Source organism: Zophobas morio, unplaced genomic scaffold (genome assembly GCF_036711695.1).
Source record: "Zophobas morio isolate AGI-343-1 ecotype UQ-CSIRO unplaced genomic scaffold, CSIRO_AGI_Zmor_V1 ptg000002l, whole genome shotgun sequence".
In the NCBI taxonomy this organism is placed as follows: domain Eukaryota; kingdom Metazoa; phylum Arthropoda; class Insecta; order Coleoptera; family Tenebrionidae; genus Zophobas; species Zophobas morio.
The window spans coordinates 23,087,932-23,108,988 of record NW_026972107.1 but is presented as its reverse complement, the minus strand read 5'-3'; the positions used below and the strand labels follow the sequence as shown (position 1 = coordinate 23,108,988).

General features: G+C 32.8%; 1 protein-coding gene across 4 annotated transcripts in view; it reads left to right on the top strand.

The window, feature by feature from the left end:
- The window catches only part of LOC135130785 (dachshund homolog 2), a 303,273-nt gene that overhangs the window by 177,389 nt on the left and 104,827 nt on the right, over positions 1 to 21,057 (top strand). For all 4 annotated transcript variants that reach the window (XM_064058216.1, XM_064058221.1, XM_064058209.1 and 1 more), the window contains exon 8: positions 13,269 to 13,352. In XM_064058216.1, the coding sequence (XP_063914286.1) occupies positions 13,269 to 13,352 (84 nt within the window). The remainder of the gene's footprint in view (positions 1 to 13,268; positions 13,353 to 21,057) is intronic.

Genomic DNA, 21,057 nt, shown 5'->3' with positions numbered 1-21,057 from the left:
CACTAACCTCATTAGCGGGTGTCACATTTACATATAATAGCGGGACCCATATAGGGATGCTGCAATGTACCGCACCTGCTACATTTACATAATTTAATTAAAACATTACTCCTGGTCAGCGGAACCCACGAATACCTTTAAAGGAACTAAATTATTTGCCGTGTAGCATTATCAAATTTGCACGCCTCATGTAGCCATTTAAAAGCATAAGCACCAAATACCTGCATTTTGGAGATTTTTTCCAATCCAGTTCACACGCTGTAATAACTTATGAGGAACTTTAAAAATAATCGTGTTGAAATCTTGAGAGTGAGATTGGTATTATGTGGTGTTGCAAACGAGATTTGTGGAGATAAACCGCTTTTAGTAATGACAGATGTTGAACAGAAGTGAATTACTTACATCTTAGGGAGGAAGATGATGTAAGTGGGACAGCGAGAAAACCAGAGAAATTAATGTATTTATAATATTGACAGTTGTTTTTGTTAGGTTAAAAATGGAGCGCAGTACACGTTTTGCTATCATTAGTCGAGATGTAATAGCAAGATTTGATTTAATATCTGTGTATGAAAGGAGCGTGTATATTTTATTAGACACATTTTTGTGATTAACTGCACTGTTGTAATTACTCGGTATTACAGCGCTATATGCAAAATAAGCAACCCTAGCTACACAATGCTAGTTGCATGCTAACTGTGTCAACGTCTTTCCTTTGTGAAAATTTTTAGCTGTTCTTCTTGTTACATATTATTATTCTGAACTAGTCTTAGGAGTTTTCTCTAGACACAAAAATCTATTTCCATATTCTACAGTGTGTGTGTATAATTTTAAAAATTACGATCTATTTTTCGTTTTAATTTATATTAAATTTTCGCCTATTCACTAAGGTGGGGGAAGTCAAATTTCCTACACGCATGCTTTTGGCTTTCCTTGAAGTAGCCTGAAAGTGTCAATGTTGGGACATGTTTCCAGTGCTGTCAACTTAGTTGTTTATAAATAATTTACAATTCATCTTTTAATTTTAAAAATTTATGCTTTGCAAAAAATGTTGTATACCTACAACACGTTGGTGAAGCCTAGTTGCGGCATTCCCTCAAGCGTTTATGCGGGAAGTAGACTTTCCCAAACTAGTTGTGTAAATTACTATAATCATTGTCTACGCAAAACCATTGGACTTTTGAGTATTTATTTATTCAAGCGCAAAATAAAAGAAAATCACCCGTATTTAGTTTGTATCAAATTAGTTACCAGTTTTTTCCACCTAAAGTCAATACCTGGTATTAATTCCTTTTCTTATCAAATAATTATGCAGACAATTATTTACTATGGAACTTTTGTCATATACATATTTTTGATAATTTGACTTTTGAGTTGGAATAATTTTGTTCTACTTGGACATTAATGCAGTTATAAATAAAATGATATGTATGGTATCAATAGCGGATTTGAAATATCAAAAAACTCTGTTTTACTGTGATAAAAAGGCGGCTAAATAAAAGAAAAAACATTTCAGTGCCATCCTTGATACCAGAATCATTTATGGACAATTATTTCGTAACGTTTTTTGAGTTTGCTCCTTCAGATTTCACTAATAAACAGATATTATTAATTGTGAAATTTAATAAATGTATTGCCTCTGTACTTAGATATTTTCAAATTAGAATACTTACTTAAAATTCTAAACCTTAAGTGGTATGAATTTAGTTTTCACTTTTCCCGTGTAAAACAGCTAATTTTAGAGATCTTACATGAGAGTTACTTTAACACGTTCTTGAAACACAAATGTTCAATTGCAATTCTCTTCATTATGATCATCTTGGTGTTAGTTTAAATATGTCTAAAAGAGCTGTACTAAGATTTGCCTAATCCATGTGTGACAAGAAAATTACAGGAATTATTATAGGAAATGGCTATGTAGACATCTCCATTTGATAAAGTAATAGCAGCATAAATTCGTTCGCTTACAATACAAAATAATATATAACTATATAGTGCAGATGAAGCAAATCTGTGTGATATTTTTCCAAACGTTAAAAGAGGTCGATACATATTTCATTTTTATTGGAAATTAGATCCTGCGATCAACAAAAATCATTTTCTAATTGGCACAGGATTTTTCTGTCTGTCTCTCGATGTGGACAGTGGACAGATAATTTGTTGCCAGCTTATCCCAATTTTTAAGAACAATGATTGTAGTGAAAAATTTGTTTTCTGAAATATGTAAAATTAGGATAAATTTTTGCATAAAGAGTGATTTAGTTATTTTAAAATGTCATTAGCTTGTTGTTGTGGAAAAATATTAATTTTTATATGTACAATGTAACACTAATGAAAATAATCCCTAATGATTTAGAAAAATGGAGTAATCCATTTTTACAATGTTCACTTTTTGAATGAAGAATGTTCTGAGGTGACATCAACCAGTGCACAGAAACAAATAAATTTTAATCAGTGTTCTGTGATTCTTAATATGGTGTGTACCATAAAATTTTTTAGGCGATAACCAAATTGTGATTCATGATAATTTTACATTATACTTAAAATTCCGTATTAATTAAAACGTATTTCATCAACACCTTTCCAAAATATCTTCAACTAACAAACACACAATAATCAGGCGACAGACAGACATTAGTCGTACAACAGATAAAACAGTCAGACAATAAACAGAAGATGTAAATAAGAAATCTGCATTTTTGTAATTGATTGGTTGTGATACGTCTAAAAGCATAAAATTATACATCGAGTAGCGATTGTACATTTCCAATGTTTTTGTCATTACTTTCTTGTAAATTCTCTATACAAAAAACGAAATATTAACTAACCAGAAGTCGAACATTTATTTTTTTGATAATCTCTTGGCATTTCAAATTAATAACTTTCAGCTCGAATCAGATAAAATAATCCACCAACCACTGAAGTAATTGGCACCTTGCGTAAAATCTTTAAATTCGAAATTCACTAAACGAGTACAAGTTCCCGATTATAATCTTAATCTGTACAATTTTAAAAAAGCGTTTAATCCCACAACCAGTTTAGTTCTCATGCTCTCGGTCTTTCGTCAAAGACTTTCAATCCCATTAACACTACTCAAGTAGATACATTTCATTTTCCTCACACCTCATCCAATTGTCTCTCGTATTTATCCTCTGTGCATTAATCTAAAGCTTTTAATGGCTTCGATTTTTTTGGCCAAACAATCAATCGGAAATAATGCCAAAGGACTGATAAGTGATAAACAACACTCGATCGGCACCTGGACTGTGCAGTATTCCATTAGCATCAAACGGCTTTTAATGTGAAATATCAAGTATTGACAATAGCTGTTTTCTTATCGCATTCGTATGTTACGTCGTCTGCTACATTGATTTAATATGCGCAAATCCATGTAATGGATAATTCTCCATATCTAAGGAATTATTCATTCATCAAGCGGCGGAGATGTTTGTCTTTGGTGCGACCGCGAAACCGCAACTTGTAAATACTAAAACGAAAACGAAAAAAAATTGATAGATAGTGACGTGAGAGGGATTAGTTACGGATCAACCAATGAGTAAATATGGAAATGGTACAGTAATAATTAAATAAACAATGAATAAGCGATAAAATGTAGCACTTGACGTGCCACTGAGATACAAATGTAATGTATCATTTAGCGGTATCAGTCCCATATGCTCAGTCCATTTCCATAATCAAATAAATGGAGATAGGATAGGGAATTGATATTTGCAGCAACAAGTGAGAATGTCTGTTTGAATCGTGTGGATCTGTAAACGGATATGCAATTGACTACCTGTGGGTCGCGGTTAATGCATTCATGCCATTTCGACCACAGAGAAATAGAGAAGTCCGTGTGTCGCAGAATTTATCAGTGGTTTCAGTGGTTTCGTTTACGCCGTTATAAACTAAATTTCTACGGGTTATGTTGAATCAAAATGAATTTGTAAATAATTGTTAAAAAAACACAACTATTTATATTATAAATCTTACCGCATTCACTCAAATAGATAAATTAGAACTGTGAGAAATATTTCTTCCGACGCGTACGTGCATTTCGTAAATAGAAATGTTACTTGAATCTGTCGTAAAAAAGAGAACTTTTCGAAGTGTTTTTCTAACGGCACTTACCTAAGATTGGATTTTTATGTACTTGACGAAAGACTCGAGAGAAAGCTCAGAATCTTGTTTAAAAGAACTCTGCTAGATTTTTGAGAATCTGTTAATTTAACTTATGGAGACGTTAAGCAAAAATTTCGACAAAAATGACACCATATAAGGATTACAAGAAACAGCTGTTGATCTAAACTGGTCAAAAAATTGCTGTGGAATTGCTATAAAATACCTTAAAACTTAACACCATTTAATCGAAAAAAAAGTCTCTAAAAGGTCATAAAATTTATTTTCAAAATAATGATGATGGCATTGCAGTTACTTGACAGTTATTTCCACACCGAGTGTTTTGTTTTTGAGGCATAACACGCACCTTAGTTTTTTTTTAATAGAACACCATATGTATATATTTTTACATGTTCTCATTAGTATCTTCCTAGGCTTTACAATCATACTCTATTTTTGAAATTCTTATGCAACGTTGCCACGTTATTGAAATTTATTTTAAATTTTTTAATAATGAAAGGCTTCACAAAAGGTCGCAATAATGTTATTCCAAATTCTAAAACGTTGAAATGAATACAAATTGATATTTCAGTTTTTTTAAATACAACACCCTATATTTTGTTGCCACATCTTATCCAATTTTTTGTTCTCTCAAAAAAGTGTAAAATCGCAGAAACTCTCAACCTTATACGAGGTAAGCGCCAAATATTCTCGGCCTAACAAAGAAAGAGACCTGATGGAAAAAAATTAAATATTTATATTTCAACATAGTCTCTGTTAACTTCAATACATTCAAAACTACGTTCAACTAACAGCTCTATCCGTTTAAAAAAATTATTTGAATCTTTATCACTAAAATGATGTAGTACTGCCGTTTGCACTTCTTTATCCGTCCCAAACGTTTTCCCTGCAAGTCGTTTTTTAACTTAGAGAACAGTTAATAATCGTTCGAAGGTAAGCCAGTACTGTAGGGTGGGTGCTCAAGTTACTCGAAGTCGCAGTCCCCTATAGCAGGTTGAGAAAGACATGCGGTATGAACGGGCGCATTGTCATGAAGCAATCGAACGCCTCTTGCTAATTTTCTCGGCCTTTTTTCCCAAATACGTTCTCCTAATTTATGCAATAAGTAACCATAATATATAGCGTTGACAGTGGTATTTCATCCTTTAAAATTAATCAACAACATGCCTTTACAGTCCCAAAAAATTGTGGCCATGATTTTTTTGGAAGATTGATTCGTCTTCAAGGGTTTCTTACCCTATGCGAAATAACTGTAATCATTTTTTTTAGTAAAATGTGAAGGACAAGCTTCAGCAAACACAAAAACCATCCTGCCCTTAATACCCTTTAGAGCAATTCCATCTTTTGCTAAAAATTTTATTGCCGTTCGATTTTCAATTTTAAACAGGCATGATGAGTCCATAATTTTTCAAAGATTACTCCTCAAATGCATCAAAACTAATCGGCAGTAGGGCTTGAAATTTTACACACATACTGCGGGGACCCTCTAGTCTTCTATGAGTTGTACAATTTTCCCGATGAGCAATCGCAAATATATCAGGCCGAGAATATTTGGCGCTTACCTCGTATATAGAAAATACTTAACAAAAAATAAAAATAAAAATCACATTTGTAAAAATAATTCTATTATGAATACGTAAAAATACACAGGGTGATTTAGATCATTACTGCACAATTTTAATGGAGAATCTTGTGCCAAACAATAAGTAAATAATGCTAATAAGGGCATGATCAATTCTAAAATATGGTTTTCAGAGAGTCTTAAAATTTTGTGGAAGATCAAATTTAGATAAGTTATGTGCAACAATCAAGCAAACCATGTGTTTTTAAAGTGTCAGCAAGAATCAGCAGTTTTGACAACGTAGCAAATTTAAAAATTCTGTACTCTCTTTATTTTTGAGAAACGATCATAATTTTACTACAACTTTTACTGATATTTCGCCATATAATTCGCATACAGTAGTTCTCTGAATCATTCTCTATATAGCTAAAAATAATTTTAGAGTGTAGCCCTCAAAGAACTACAACTTTAGTCTTTGACTTTTTTACTTATCGAGCATAAGCTGAGGAAGCACTGGAATAGGGTTCATCGGGCCACTGGCTATTTTCATATTTTCTCGACGTTTCATGACTGCCGTCTGTCATCCGTCTCAATTTTTATTAGACACATAATCTTCGAAACTACTGAACCGTTTGTTGTCAAATGTTACAATATGTATGTCAGTCATATCATGTACACCTCTATGCAGAAAAAAACCATAAGTCCATGGAGTAAATTTTCAAATTTTTAATCCCTGTGAAAATAGTTTTTCATTATTGCTACGTGCTATCATACGTTGCCATATATAACCTAAAATGTGACTGTCTGCTTTTTCATTGAACAGAGGTGTAGATTGTAAAATCAAAATTTGACTAATCGACCCCAATCAACAATTTGATGACGTCCCCTCAAATTTTGGTAAATTTTATCGAAATTTGAGAATACAGTAATGTATGTTAGGCACTTCTATATTTAATAATAATAAAATAAGAATTGTTTAAGAACACCAGCGTACCCAAACTAATGTTCAGAGCGTTTTGTTCCATTGGAGCTTAATTAATGATTTTAGTCGCCACCTCTATTTTAAGCTTAATCGTCGCATTCTTTCGATATAAACATAACAATCGAAGTTAAGCATGTGCTGATAATATATTTTTGGTCGTTGATTACCTATATCTTTTGTGCGGGCTGCGCTCTCTGCGACGCGGCGGAGAGAGTGTTATTTACCCCATTCCTATAGCACGGTTCTTTATCTGTAATTTAACAGTCCACATATATCTGTAGAGCTATAGGTATATATAATAAAAATAGATAATGTAGTTTGGTTTAGTCGGATTTTTGACAAAGATTTATAATTTTAACAAAAATTAACAACTTATTCTATTTTTGTGCAACTACATATTTGGTTTTCTTATTTTTGTTCATTTTCTTACCAAACTGAAGGACAACATTTTTACAATTATCTGAAAACGGCCAGGAAAATTTTATATTATTTGTTAGTTTGTACATCTTGTACTTGTTTCTCAAAGTAATTTCTTTATGTTTACAATTTTTATATCATGTAGGGTCGTACATACATATTCAAGAGCAACAAATGTAAAATACTGTTAGAGATTTCCTTAAAAATATATTTTTTTAATGTTGTGCTTTCGTTACGTTATGTTAAACGAACAACACGTTAAATATTCAAATCACAACTCCATTCGCACTTTTATCTGATTTTATTGATTATAACGCCTCCGTTTGTTATGACACAAAACGTCAGAGCAAAGAGCAGTGCATAATAATTCCATCAATTCATTAATTCGCGGAAAGTATTTTACAGGCACCCTCAACGGGGCTATATTTAAAAAAGTAAAAAAGGCCGAAACGGTTAAGCAGCAATTAGCAATAAAATAAAAAATAATATCCCTGCAGACAGTAAAAATCCGCACGGAACAAGTTGGCTTGCAATTTACTATAATTGCGGGCTCTGATATTAGCAATAAGCTGATTTTTTATTCACCCTGTCTCTTATCACCCCCCAACCTGAGAACAATAGCTAATCTGGGACTGAGTTTTTCTAGAGGCTCGTTTTTCTTAACAACTGCCGTCTTAAGGATCACTATTGGTTAACAAAGAGAAGATACAATATGCTCCGCTATAACACTAAAAAGAAATGAGAAGCCTCGCCGCAAGAAATTCTTGAATATTTTATAATTTGTAACAGAAGTCGCCAACTTTTTGATGAGTGGATCCAATTAAATATGAATAATTTAGTTAATGGTGACATTAGATGTAATTGATATCCCCTACTTGAATCATAATTAGATTTCCACTGCTCCTACGAAATTAATTTCTGGTTCCAAATTTGCCAAAGAGCCAATTTTGGATTGTTTGCAATAACGAACTTTTCTTTAAGCTCGGCAGGTTCGAACTTCGGGAGAGGCGAATGTAAAAATGTCACATCGTCATGATTGCTGTTAGAAGAGGTGAGAGCGAGCACTTTGTATAATAAGCGAATCAAAAAACGCATAAAATTTAAACCATAAAGCACATTGTTGGGGCAATGTGAGACGTACATTGTTACATATGCAAATTGGATCTCTAACTTATTGTACACATCTCATAAAGAGAGAGACGTAATACGATTTTATATTTTCTTAGCGACGTGTTCCCTAACAACGCGTCAAATAAAGTTATGTTATTGACGTCAAGAGAATGGAACTTTTTGATTGTACATTTTGCGTAGACGCACAGTAGAGATTGCGGTTATTAGATCCCAAAACGAAACCAAGGACTATGCATATAGTACGTATTTTTAACAATATATACGAGTACATACCGAAAGACATTAAATTGATATGATCACTAACACTCCTACTAATTAGATTTCAAATTAAGTGATAGTTACTTTTAAACACAAATCATTGTATAACGCTTTTACAGTGCTCGATTTATCTAGCTAAATGTCATGTTCGACAATGACACTGTATGTTACGTAACTTGTGATCATGCATGTAGCGAAAATAATTTAGAAAGGACATATTGAGATATTTAAATGAAATAAAAAAAGCTGAAAGCATATTTCTGGCAGTTTTATATAAAGTCAAAGAATAAGTTAATGAAATAGTTGTGCATAATCTGAATATAACTGTAATAGTTAATTACAATTTTCAGATTTTCTTAACAGAATTTCTCTTTCTATAAAATTTGATTCTGTGAATCTATTTTTTTATGACAACAAATATAATTCTAAACAAAAATGAAGGTAGCTTAATAAACAACAAGAATTCCTCAAGTGCAATTTTATGACTAAAATTTTGCGTAACGTTATCAACTTTTAGTAGGCTCTTAATTTGATCAATAAAAAATTTGTCGAAGGCTATAAGTGTAAACCGACAAACCCAGCTCTTTAAAAAAATTATAAAATTTTAATTTACGTTTTTCGTTTTGTGATAACCGCTGTAGAGTAAAAACCAGAGGCATAAATAACACGTTTTGTCCTTCAGCACTAGGTAATAGCAGTCTGAAGCTCAAGTATTTATTTTTGTTTATACATCGATAGAATGTCACGTAGAAATTAGTTTAATTTGAATGGGTTTGTCTTCTCAAAAAACGACTAAAACTATTAATTAAACCACAATCGAACAAAATGTTCTGAAAATTATAATTTTTATTTTATCGTTATTATACAAAAATATGCGAAACTTTCGAGAAAATGGGGTAACTTGTTCTTAATTTGACCAACAAAAAATTTGTGATGACGCCATCCGCATGGACAATTCTAGGCACAGTACAAAAAAAGTAGTCACAGCGTTATACCAATGCAAGAAAAAAAAGGGAAGCGTCAAATTCGCCATCGAACCCATGACGGAATGTTGCCGGTTTGCCCAAAATCCCGCTAAATCACTGCGCCACGAGCTCACATATCTCGTATATTACATACTTATGAGTATATTTTTGTATAAAATTCAACTCATTTTAAAATACGGTTCATTGATATGACGTCATCAAATTGATGGTGGGGATGATTAGCCAAATTTTGGTTAGCATTTAATCATCATCATCTACATGATATGACATAGTAGTTTCGGAGATTACGCGTCTAATAAAAATGGATTCAGACACCAGACAGACAGACAGACAGATGAAAACGGGAGACTGCTTTTTTCGTACTGTAGGAGTAATGACACGTCGAGAAAACATAAAAGTGGCTATTCGTCCAATGCACTCGACTACAATACTTTCTACGCTTTCGCTCGGGAAGTAAAATGGGTATGTAGTGAGACACTACATGTATATGTAGTGAGACACTACATGTATGCGTACTGAACAAATCAGACTAATTTTGCAAAATTTTCAAATGACGTCATTAAACGTTTGGAAGGGTTGAACAGATAAATTTTGATTAGCAATTTACCATATTCATCATAAAGTGTGTATGAAATTTGAGCCAGTTTTGTGGTTTCTAAGATAAATTGTAAAATTTATTGTAGTTATAGAATCATATTTATTTGCAAATTTATTTAGCAAAATTTTGTGGTGGTTACTGCTTTATCATCTAAAATCTGCATGGTAATCTTAAAGTATACCTAAAATTCCCATTAATATAGAGCAATCAATGTAATAGTTTCGGAGATTAGTTGTCTAATAGATCACAGACAACAGATCACAGACAACAGGCAAAAAGACACACAGATAACATGCAGAAACGGGATCGGTACTTTTTCATATTCTAGGACTTATGGAATGTCGACACAAAATGAATTATTTCTTCTCTAGTATCCGTACATCCGGAAAGTAAAAAAAATCGTATTCCCTACTTAGTTGAAACAAATTTTATATGGAAAAAATGTATGTAAGTAGGTAACTTTATTAATAATCTAATTGTATACAGGTGTCCCACACAAAATTGTCCGGCCTTATATCTTGAGAAAGGATAGAGATACTAAAATTCTATAAACGACATTGTTTTTAGCTTGAGGGAGAAAGCTTAATTTAGTACATTGTAAATATAATGCATATAGGGCGACACATATTTATATATTTTTTAAATTGCAACATATATTTTTTTATGGATTTTGATAGACCATTAAACTACGATTACAGGGGTATACAACACTTAGACCGGTTTATAATAGAAAACCAATTAAATATTTGGTTGCGATTAAATTTTTACCACGGCGTTAAAGTACCACGTGAGAATTTTATTTCAGTCCACCTCCACTTTTGTATGTTTATAAATTTTTAATTTTTTATCAACTGAAAATAAAATAAATATCTACATGTTATACATCACTGTAATCTAAATTTAATTATCTATCAAAATCCATAAAATAAGTATAAGTTCCAGTTTAAATAAATATAGCTTTACGTCGCAACGCCGACGCCATCATACGTTCGTCATATTTATAATGTACTGAGTTAAGGCACGTCCTTCAAATTAAGAAAACTGGCGTTTACAGAATTTCCAGTTTTTTTAAAACCGTAGCAAGTTAAGCAACAACTCTTCTAGAAAAAAATATGCCAGAAGTACAGCGAAAAAGATTAACTATTACTAAAATCTGTCAGAATTGCTGGTATAGATGTTTTAACAATAATTTTGAAAAAAAAATGCAGGTAATGTTTCATTAGATAAAATAACACAACATTTTTTAAGGTGCAAAGGTGATACAGTTGTAATTTTTAGAATCTATAGCGATTTCCACTTCCAGGCTTTTCTCCGGCCGATGTCACCCACAATGAGTCATCATCGCCGTACATACTAGAACCCATAGGCGTCGTACCGGGCCGGCGTATGGGTTTCTTTCATAACAATATAGTACAAATATGGTATTTACATGGTTTTTACAAACTACATAAACAGAATATTTATCTAGTGCAGTGAATTTAAAAAGTATACATAATTTAACCTCGTATAAACTAGAAAGTTTTATTCCTAAACTTTTTTTGCAGTTGTCAGTTATATCTAGGTACACTATTTAAATCGCAAATAACTTTTGTGACGCATATATTTTTTTTTTACGTTAAAATAGTTCAGGAAATATTTATCACTAAAATAATAATCGTTAAAATAACTCATGTAGCACTTTCTTGTTATTTACTACATATGTAGTAGAAATAATATTAAGTATTATATATTTTATTTTATGAAATAATTTTTGTGTCAGTTTATTAATATTAAACAACAATGTGTAAAAACGGCAGTTATTTCGGAGCACAACGATCAAAAATATGTTTTCCATAGAAAATGCACATCAGCTACTTGAACTTTTCGACTGGCTAATCCAATTGGGGAGGGAATTTTTAAACGAGGGTTGTTATTTTTAAAGAACTTGGCTCATCGATCATAAGAACGCATTTCGCCAGCGGTGTTTCATAATTTTTTGATTAAATTTCAGCGAATGCTGTGCACACAAAGTCGGAAATAAGAAGTGAGCTTTTGCATTTCAATATCAAAAAATATTCAAATATTTGCACAAATGATTATTCCATTAAAATGAAATTTACTCAGGTATACAATAGCTCTGTGTTTTATTCAAATGCGTGCTTTCTTTCCCCTTTCCGCATTCGCCGAGGCGATTGAACGAAAACAACATTTTCACTTTTTCTTTTTATTTTTCGTGGATAATTGCATGGAAGACGTGTCGGGTGTTGAATGATTTATTCGGTATAATTAGAACTTTAAAGATCCCCGTAAAGACGGTGTTCTAATAGAAAGAAATTGATTCATTGCAGCCTCCGTTCCAGCTACAAATTCACTGACTGCTTTCTTCCGCTATACACAGATGAATGCAATCCATTTATCATCTGTATTTTGAGGTTGATAAAGATTTACTTACATTTTCTTCCTTTCAGCTTGTTAATTCGAACGGGGGGAAATTTTACATTATCATTTTTTCATTATTTGTTTTCTTTTCAGCGCTCACCCTTCAGAAAAATTATATTACGGCGTTTCTTTCTATACACGTAAATCTACTTATCGCTTCAATCAATTATTTCAGGCCCGTGAATTAATTGATTCGTGAACGCTCATTACGCAGATGTTTTAATTCTGGTAATTGTTGTGCCATGGCAGATGCTCGAATTATTAAATTGACCAAGTAAAAACGTTTACCACGGCAATTACAGCATTTTCATGTAATACCATGGTTTATTTCCTCTGGATTTTTTTACCTGATCAATAACTACTTTGTATTCGACTCGTCTTGCAATTAGTTAATACCGACAAAGCACAACTTGATATTCAGTTTAAATTCTACATATCTGTGACACTGAACGCCATATAGTTTTCTGTTATCAAAATTCACAAGGTTACAGATGGAATTTTCAGGGTAATCCTAGATCAAAGGATAAATTTTAGGTTTCAGTCCAAACAGTTATTAACCACCATAAAACACAACTAGTTTAAATTTAATTTTATAAATATTATTGTGCGATTTTGTTTTATTCAGATAAAAAGGTTGTTGGTAACGCTGAGCTATAACCGTTGACGCAGTAGTCTCTCCAATTCGACAATAAAAGTAAAAATTGAATGGAATACAATGAAACTTTAGCCCGTATCATTTACAATAGTTATCCAGCAATTAAACTTTTCTCTTTGTTCCAGCCGAACTGAAGATGGACGTATTGAGAGAGCGGGAAGTAAAAGACAGCCTAGAAAGACAACTCCTCGACGAACAAAAAATGCGGGGTAAGCAACACTACTTTATTGTTACGAATACTCCCAGACAACATTGTTTACGATCTCTGTTATTCTACAGACGGTATTGTTTCCAAATGAAATGTTTTTGAGTGGTTGTATTCAAACTCTGTGGGCACACATTCAATAGCAAACTTTTGAATGAATACAGATTTAATTAAAGACCGTACGAACATCTTAAATAAACAATTAATCCATTATTTCATAAATACATCGCTCGATCTTTAAAATTCAACAAGCCCTGTGACCTTTAAATTTTTTGTGAAAACAGCAAACAATGCAAAAGCCGCTATTATCGCAATATAAATCGAGCCTAAATATTAGAGTCGTCTTGAGACAGTAATTCTAGACTGGCATTTCGAAAAGGTCAAACTGGCAATAGAAAAGGCAATGAGCAACTAACCCCTCCAACACTTGTACTTCTTCTTCAAGGGTGAATAACTTAAGAATATGCTACGCATTCAAAAGGGGTTAAATAGGGTAAACGCAGGGACATCGCCTGAATCATGTGTGTTGAAAAGAGGTATTTCCTAATTTTGTAGAAAACGTCAATTTAGATTATTGCTGTAACATATGAGTATACATACATACATCTGGAGAATTTACAAAGAGATCATTAAATTACAATATTGTAATATCATCAAAAGTACTGTGGCGTTTCCGATTGTAAAGAAAAACCAAACGGCATTTGTTTTTTTAACTAGAGAAACATAATCCTTTACCAAGTTACACAACTCAATGTTCACATTTTTGAGTTTTGAAAATTTATATTCCATAATGAAAAAAATCAAAAATCCTACTATTGTCAAAAAAATTGTCTCTATGCGCTTAAATAGACTGTTTTTGTATAATTTCAATTAATGAAAAAACATTTCTTTTCGTACATGGTAAAAAAGGCTAAGATCCAGTTTATTTCATGACATACCCAATTCTGTTCTTGTTTTCGAAAGTTTTATCTTCCCAAGTGTTCTATGCAGTAAGTTCTAGCTTGGTTTACACGTTTAAACTTATGTTATCCATTTCGTATGCTTGCTGCTTTATTTTGTAGGCCATCGAAAACAATAATCAGCAAATAGGAGTAGATCCTAAACAACATTTTGTAATTTTGTTTGTTATATTTACGCACCTTTCTGTTGTATATGATTAAACATTTGACGTAAAAGCTCTGTTTATTAAAGATAATCTTTTGAGAGCCTTATTATCTGACAAGCTTGAAGTTTACTATTCTCTTTTAAATTGAAACATTAGATTCGAATCTTCTAACTGTCTATTAATATCCTTAAAAAGTTATCTGATTGTTTTTTTTTTGAAAATTGGACTGTTTGCATTTATTTATACCCAACTTAGGCCCGGACTTCAGTTGTTGTCTAAAATTAATCAACAAACTTGGTTAAATTTTTACTAAAACTTTAACCTGGTATTTTAGTTAAGTATATTTTGGTAATATAGCCAACATTTTTCTTAAGTTGGTGTCGTTATTGGTAGTACCAGTTCAAAAGAAACTATAGTATTCTTTGATATTTTGAGCGATATATGCCGTGGATTATTTAAGTACATTTTACTTCTGAAAAATGTTTTTTTAAGTGAATCGTGTGAAGTCATAAAAAGTAACAAATATTTGTTCTTGTAGCCATAGTGACTCAAACAATTTCAAAATTAGTAGAGAGACTGAAAATTTTTTTCGTTGTCATAAAATATTATATTGTTATAAATTGAAAGTTACAGAAGCTTCAGCTGCTTTTTCCATTATTTCATGAGTTTCCTTCTTTTCGTTACTGTTTTCTTGAAAATACCTGGTTCCAATATCGAAATACCATTTTTTCTTCAGCAGCAGCAGAATTAGTATTCACCCATAGTTTCTGTAGATAGAAAAATTATGGACGCATTTCATACTGGTCAGGTCGTTAAACCAGAAAAATTGTTAAAGAAATTTAACAATCAAATTTAATATTCTTAACCTTACGGTGAAATGTATATATTTAACCAAAACTTTTTTTGGTCAAACATATGTTTTTGGTTTAACCGACGACTGAAAGACCGGACCTAAAGGGACAAAACGCAACTATAAATTAAACAAAAACTGTGTGGTTTGCATTGCTTCTGCCGATCACATTCCAGCGTTCCGATGGGTTAGGTTAATCAATATTCCATAAATTAATAGCAACAGCCGATAAGTAATCGAGCGCACAAAATAGTAACGAAAAAACTTGTCGGTACATTTTCAGTAAAACCTTAATCGTCAAAAAAGTGAGTAAAGAAATTTTATAAAAAATAGGTTTACTTTCTGGCTGAAAAATAGTGGCATAAATAAGACCTTTAAAATGTATATTCGTGTGGGTTACATTATTTGGAAGGAAACGAAAAAAAAATTGTTTTAGGAAGTACCTTGCTGTAATATATAATGTGAAAGTTAAATAATACAAGTGGGTAACTGTTGTAAATAGGTGGAATCAAATACTCTAATGGTAAATATGTTTTTGAAAATAGGTACGTTGAAATAGGCTTAATAAGGTTATGTCAACAGATGTCGGGAACGATCTACTAAGCCCAAGCACCTCGAGATATTCACGTTTAATGCACAAGTTAAGCTTCCGCAGCTTCCATAGATTAAATGTTAGTAGAATAATAATTACAGTAAACTCATTTGACATACACCTTGTAAAACTCTTATGACTTAAACCAAAGCACCCTGGCTATTGTATAACTCAACTCAGTTCACAGCTCCGTTATGGCAACAATGAACAGTAATAATCCTTGCGATTCGGGTCCATAAAGCTTACAATAGCCCGTTTGACTTATAAGGGTTGTTTGGCGTATGCCACTTAAGTCATAGAAGTTTTAGTATGTCATATAAGTTTACTGTAGATCCTAGCATAATAAGAAAAATTTTTAAATTGTCGGTTTACTTTTTCAATACACGTGAATTTTGACTAGATATACTAGTATCTTTACTTATTATGGTACTTACTTACTTAATCCCGTTCTTCGCCTACCTTACGGTGTAGAGGTGCTGTGGTGGCACTACTCCTTCCACAGCATGCAGTCCTTTGCTAGGACTTTCATTTGCCTCAATCTTATTTTTCTCCTTCGTAGTGTCTTTGCCATCTCGCTGTTCCAGGTTCTTTTTGGTCTGCCTCTTCTTCGTTTTCTCGCCACTCCAGCTTTCCATATTGCCTTGACCTGTCTGCTTTCACTCATTTGCACCATATGACCGAATCAGCTCAGTTGTCTCTGCTCTATTTTATCTCTCACTGGCACAACTTTAAACCACTACCACACTGTGTCATTTTTAATACACTAACGTCACGTTATGGCCGCTGCTCCCTTTAAGTACCTCATCTCACATCCCTACAACTTGCTTCTTGCATTATCATTCATCATCCATGTTTCACAATGTATGTCAGGATCGGTATAAAAACACTGGTAAATATTTTTGCTTTTTTTTTTCTTAATAAATGGTACATTTAGAACGTAGTAAAGCCTTTGCATTTTGAGTTCTTGCATTGATTTCGGCCTCTATTCCCTCTTGTGCGCAAATTGTCGATTCTAGGTATTTGAAACTTTCCTTTTGGTTGATCATTTTATTGTCAAGCTTAATGTTTATTTTTTGTTCACTTATTCCTGTTACCATCACTTCTGTTTTTTCCACGTTTATGTTCACTCTGTAGTCTTTAAATTCTTTGTCCCATATCTCTAATTTCTTTTTCTGTACCCGCTAGTATAACCCAATCATCTGCGTACATCATTATTGATATTAATAGCTGTTGCAGTTTCCATACTCCAATATATACCCCGTTCTTATCCTCGTTACATTTCTTAGCTATCTCATTCATTAAAGTTATAAATAGTAATGGACTCAATGCCCCTCCTTGGCCCACTCCTTTAGTTGTTACAAACCCGTATATTAGGCGTTGTCAGTTCTCACTATATTTCTAGTAGTTTTCTTTACCATTCTTTTTTCTATTTTCTTCAGGTCTACAAAACCCACATAGTATATATTGCGTTCATGTTGTAGGACTTTCTCCGTAATTTGTCGCATACTAAATATTAGGTCTGTTGTTCCTCTGGCTGCTCTGAAGCTAAGTTCACCATCATTTAGCTGGGGTTCTATTATTTTTCTTAGTTTTTTCTCTAGTACAAATCATACATCCTGCTAGCTAGTTAGTATTGATATTGCTCTATAGTTACTACACTCTTTGGGGTCACCCTCTTTATGCAATGGGAGTATCACAGTCGTTGTCCAGTCTTTTGGTAACTTTCCCTTTTTTCATGCCTTGTTAATAATTTTATGCAGCATATTTATACTTTTCTCTCTCATGCATTTCATCATCTCTGCTTTGATATTATCAATCCTCTCTGCTTTCTCGTTCTCCAGTTGCTTTAAAGCCTCTTCCACTTCCGTTAGGGTTATTTCTGTTTCTGTTTCAATTTTCTCGTTCCTAGCCTCGTTTATTTCCTTCCTTTCCATTAAGTGTATCCTTATAATATTTCTGCTATATGTCTACTATAGCCGTATTTCTGTTGAGTGGGTTGCCGTCTTTGTCTTCTATCCATCTGATAGTTTCTTTTTTCCCTCTCCTTATACTCTTTAGAGTTATAAATAGTAGCTTTGCTGTTTTCCTGCATTTTATTACCGCAGTCTTCCAAGTTTCACTTTAAATTTGATTTCTTTATTCCAGCATGGTGCACATTTATAGCTGCGACTATTTGTTTTGCCACATACTTTTTCTGCTGCGTCAATAATTAACTTTTTAAAAGCTTGCCATAACTCTTCTAAGTCTGTTGTTTGCTTGTCTCCCAACTTAGCTATTTCTATTTCTAGTGCTTCCTCGAACTTTCTATTACTGTTTTCGTTCATTTGTTTATATGCCCTTATGTTATATTGTTTGCATTCGGTGTTCCTCTTTGCTTTTTCTTTCTTTCTCGTTTTTGTGATTCCCCTTTAGTCTAATTTCTACTAAGAAATGATCAATGCCAATTTCTCCAGCTCTTTTAACTATAACGTCATTTATCAAATTTCTGTGTCTTCTTTTTGTGCTAGTACTAGATCAGTTATAGATTTTACCCTTCCACTGTCCATAACTCTAGTATACTTGTGTATTTTCTTATGCTTAAAATGCGTTTTTAATTTTATCATATCATTGTGTATGCAGAATTCTATAATTCTTTTCCCATTCTTATTTATTGGTACCTCATCTCCATACATTCTAACCGGGTGGCCTAGTTCACCTGTTTTCCCAACTCTCCCGTTTAGATCACCTATTATCATTATCCCATGTCCTACTTGGTCCCTTTCCTCTTATAGTATCTCCCAGAATTCATATTTAGTTCCTTTTGCGTCATTTTCAGAAGGTCCGTATGCCGTAATATTTCCTTTTCGACATTCTACAGTTATTATGTTATTAATCTTTCCGATTTGAACTTCCATCCACTGATATTGGCACAAAATCTTTGTGTATTATTATTTCCACTCCAGCCCTCGCGTTTTCTGTCTGGTCTTTTCCGCCATAGACAAGTATGTGTCCCATTTCTGTCAATATGCTTCCTTTTTCTTTCTTTTTTGTTTCTGTTATTCCCAGCAGTCGGAGTTTACTTCTCTCAAATTCTTCTAATAGTTCTTCTTCTTTTGCTTTATCCCCTGAACGTTCCATAACCCCATTTTCCATGTTTTGAACTTTTCATTCCAATTTTCTTTACGAATTTTTGTGTCATTTTTCTGTTCTGTAATCCTGTCCCTTTTTCCCCGTTTATTCTTGTTTCCTTTATTTACCTTATCTTGGTTTTGCTGCTCTTTTCTAGTCTTTACTTTAATACTTATTTTATTCCTATTCTCCGAATTCTCTTTGTTTTCATAATACACTCGTATGCTTTCCGTATTCAGATTCATTGCTAGGTTCGTTATTCCATCCAAGCTTTTCAATTCTTGCACTAAATTTTTTACACAAATTGCACAGTTTATTTTCACTGCACCTCTCGATTTCATGGCTTTCATGCAGGTGAACGCTTGTGCCAGCCGAAGTACCTTTCCGAACCCCCTTATTATTATAATAAACGAGAAACAGAGGAAAACGTAAATAAACAACTGATTTTAATGGCGACCCTATCAAACCTTTTGTTTTTTTCGTTATGTATTTTTCTTTGGTTGGTGTCCTAAACAATGAAGCCAATTCTGTCTTCTATTTAATTTGTCGGGTAAATAATTCACACTTTGTTTGGTATAGAGAAACAGCACAAATGAAAGAAAGCTTGACAGTACTTCCAAAAACAAAAAACCTCCTTACCCGAATGAACTTTTTGGTTTTGCATTTTTAGTGTTACAGAAGTTTTGTTTATCAGACATCATTCGAGGTCGTAATAAGATATCTTGTCTTTGTTTACAGAATTTAAAAAATGGAGGTTCTTTATCTGACAAATTTTTGATACCAAAATTTGAACCAATTCATAAGTCAAGAAATTTTGCCTAATTTTGTGCTACGTACTAACTTATCGAACGTATCTTTTAAAGTAGCAAAAACCCATCCACTTACACTAGATATGCAAAATGGAATCTTTCAATCAGATAATGTTGTGCATAATATCCAATAATTGCAACGGGTCTAACAATTTTTACTTTACACTAATTGATGATAATTGACGATAATAATTATAATAGCTTCCTCATCAATATTTACCAGATCAGGAACATGATCTCTTCTCGTTTCCTGGGTTTTGACAACTGATCCATACCTAATCTTATGGTTACCGCTCGAATGTACTCTTTATACATATGAAAGTCGATAAGTGGTTTATTATATTTTCTAGATCCAGAATTTGCGTCGGTATCATAATTGTCTGAATTATATTAATCTGCTTCTGAAACTATTTCATTTGCCATTGTGGAATTTATATTATCAATATAGCATTATTTTTTCAAAAGGAATAGAAAGGTACAGGACACAAACATGTAAGGCAAAAATTTGCTCTTAACAAAGTAGTCTAGCATTCTTAATCACCTCTGTTGTACTAACAGGCAGATCTTGTCCGTTCTGATTTTTGTATTTTCGGCCCTGAATTTACAAACACCTCATGAAAATAAAAAATGAGATTATTAGTGACCATAAGCGCTAATTACAATATTGTAATAAAACTATAAGCAACAAAACCATATACTTACTGATTTTATATTTCTAATCTATAACTTGTGATATTTTCATGTCATATAACGTAAACACCAATTTATATGGTTTGTGATCTTGACTAACTACACAGCAAAAATGTATCCTTGATATTTTTTTAACTTTCCCATATTTCGAAAACTTTTCTTATGTTATAAAAATTTAAACAAAATTGCAACTACATATTTTTTGAGAAACCTCCTTGCAAAGCTAGTCGGCAGCAAACACTGAATCAGTTCTAAATCCGAATCTAAATTTGAAGATTTATGTATATGGTTGGGGCTAGTGAGGGTGATTTGGGGCGAAGCTTCCAACAAAAACTGGGTTGAATTTGTAAATTGTATTTGCAGATAAGTTATCGAGAGCATTCGGAATGCTTCTTTGGCTGTATGATTTATTTTCGCGGTGTGCCAACGACACGGCCTCTCATCAATCTAACGCGGCTTTCCTGAGATAGCTCAGGACGATGACGTCTTTGTGACGGACGACTCTCCGTTTCCAATCGATGCGCCTTGTTGTGACATCGTCGAGGGGCGAAATAT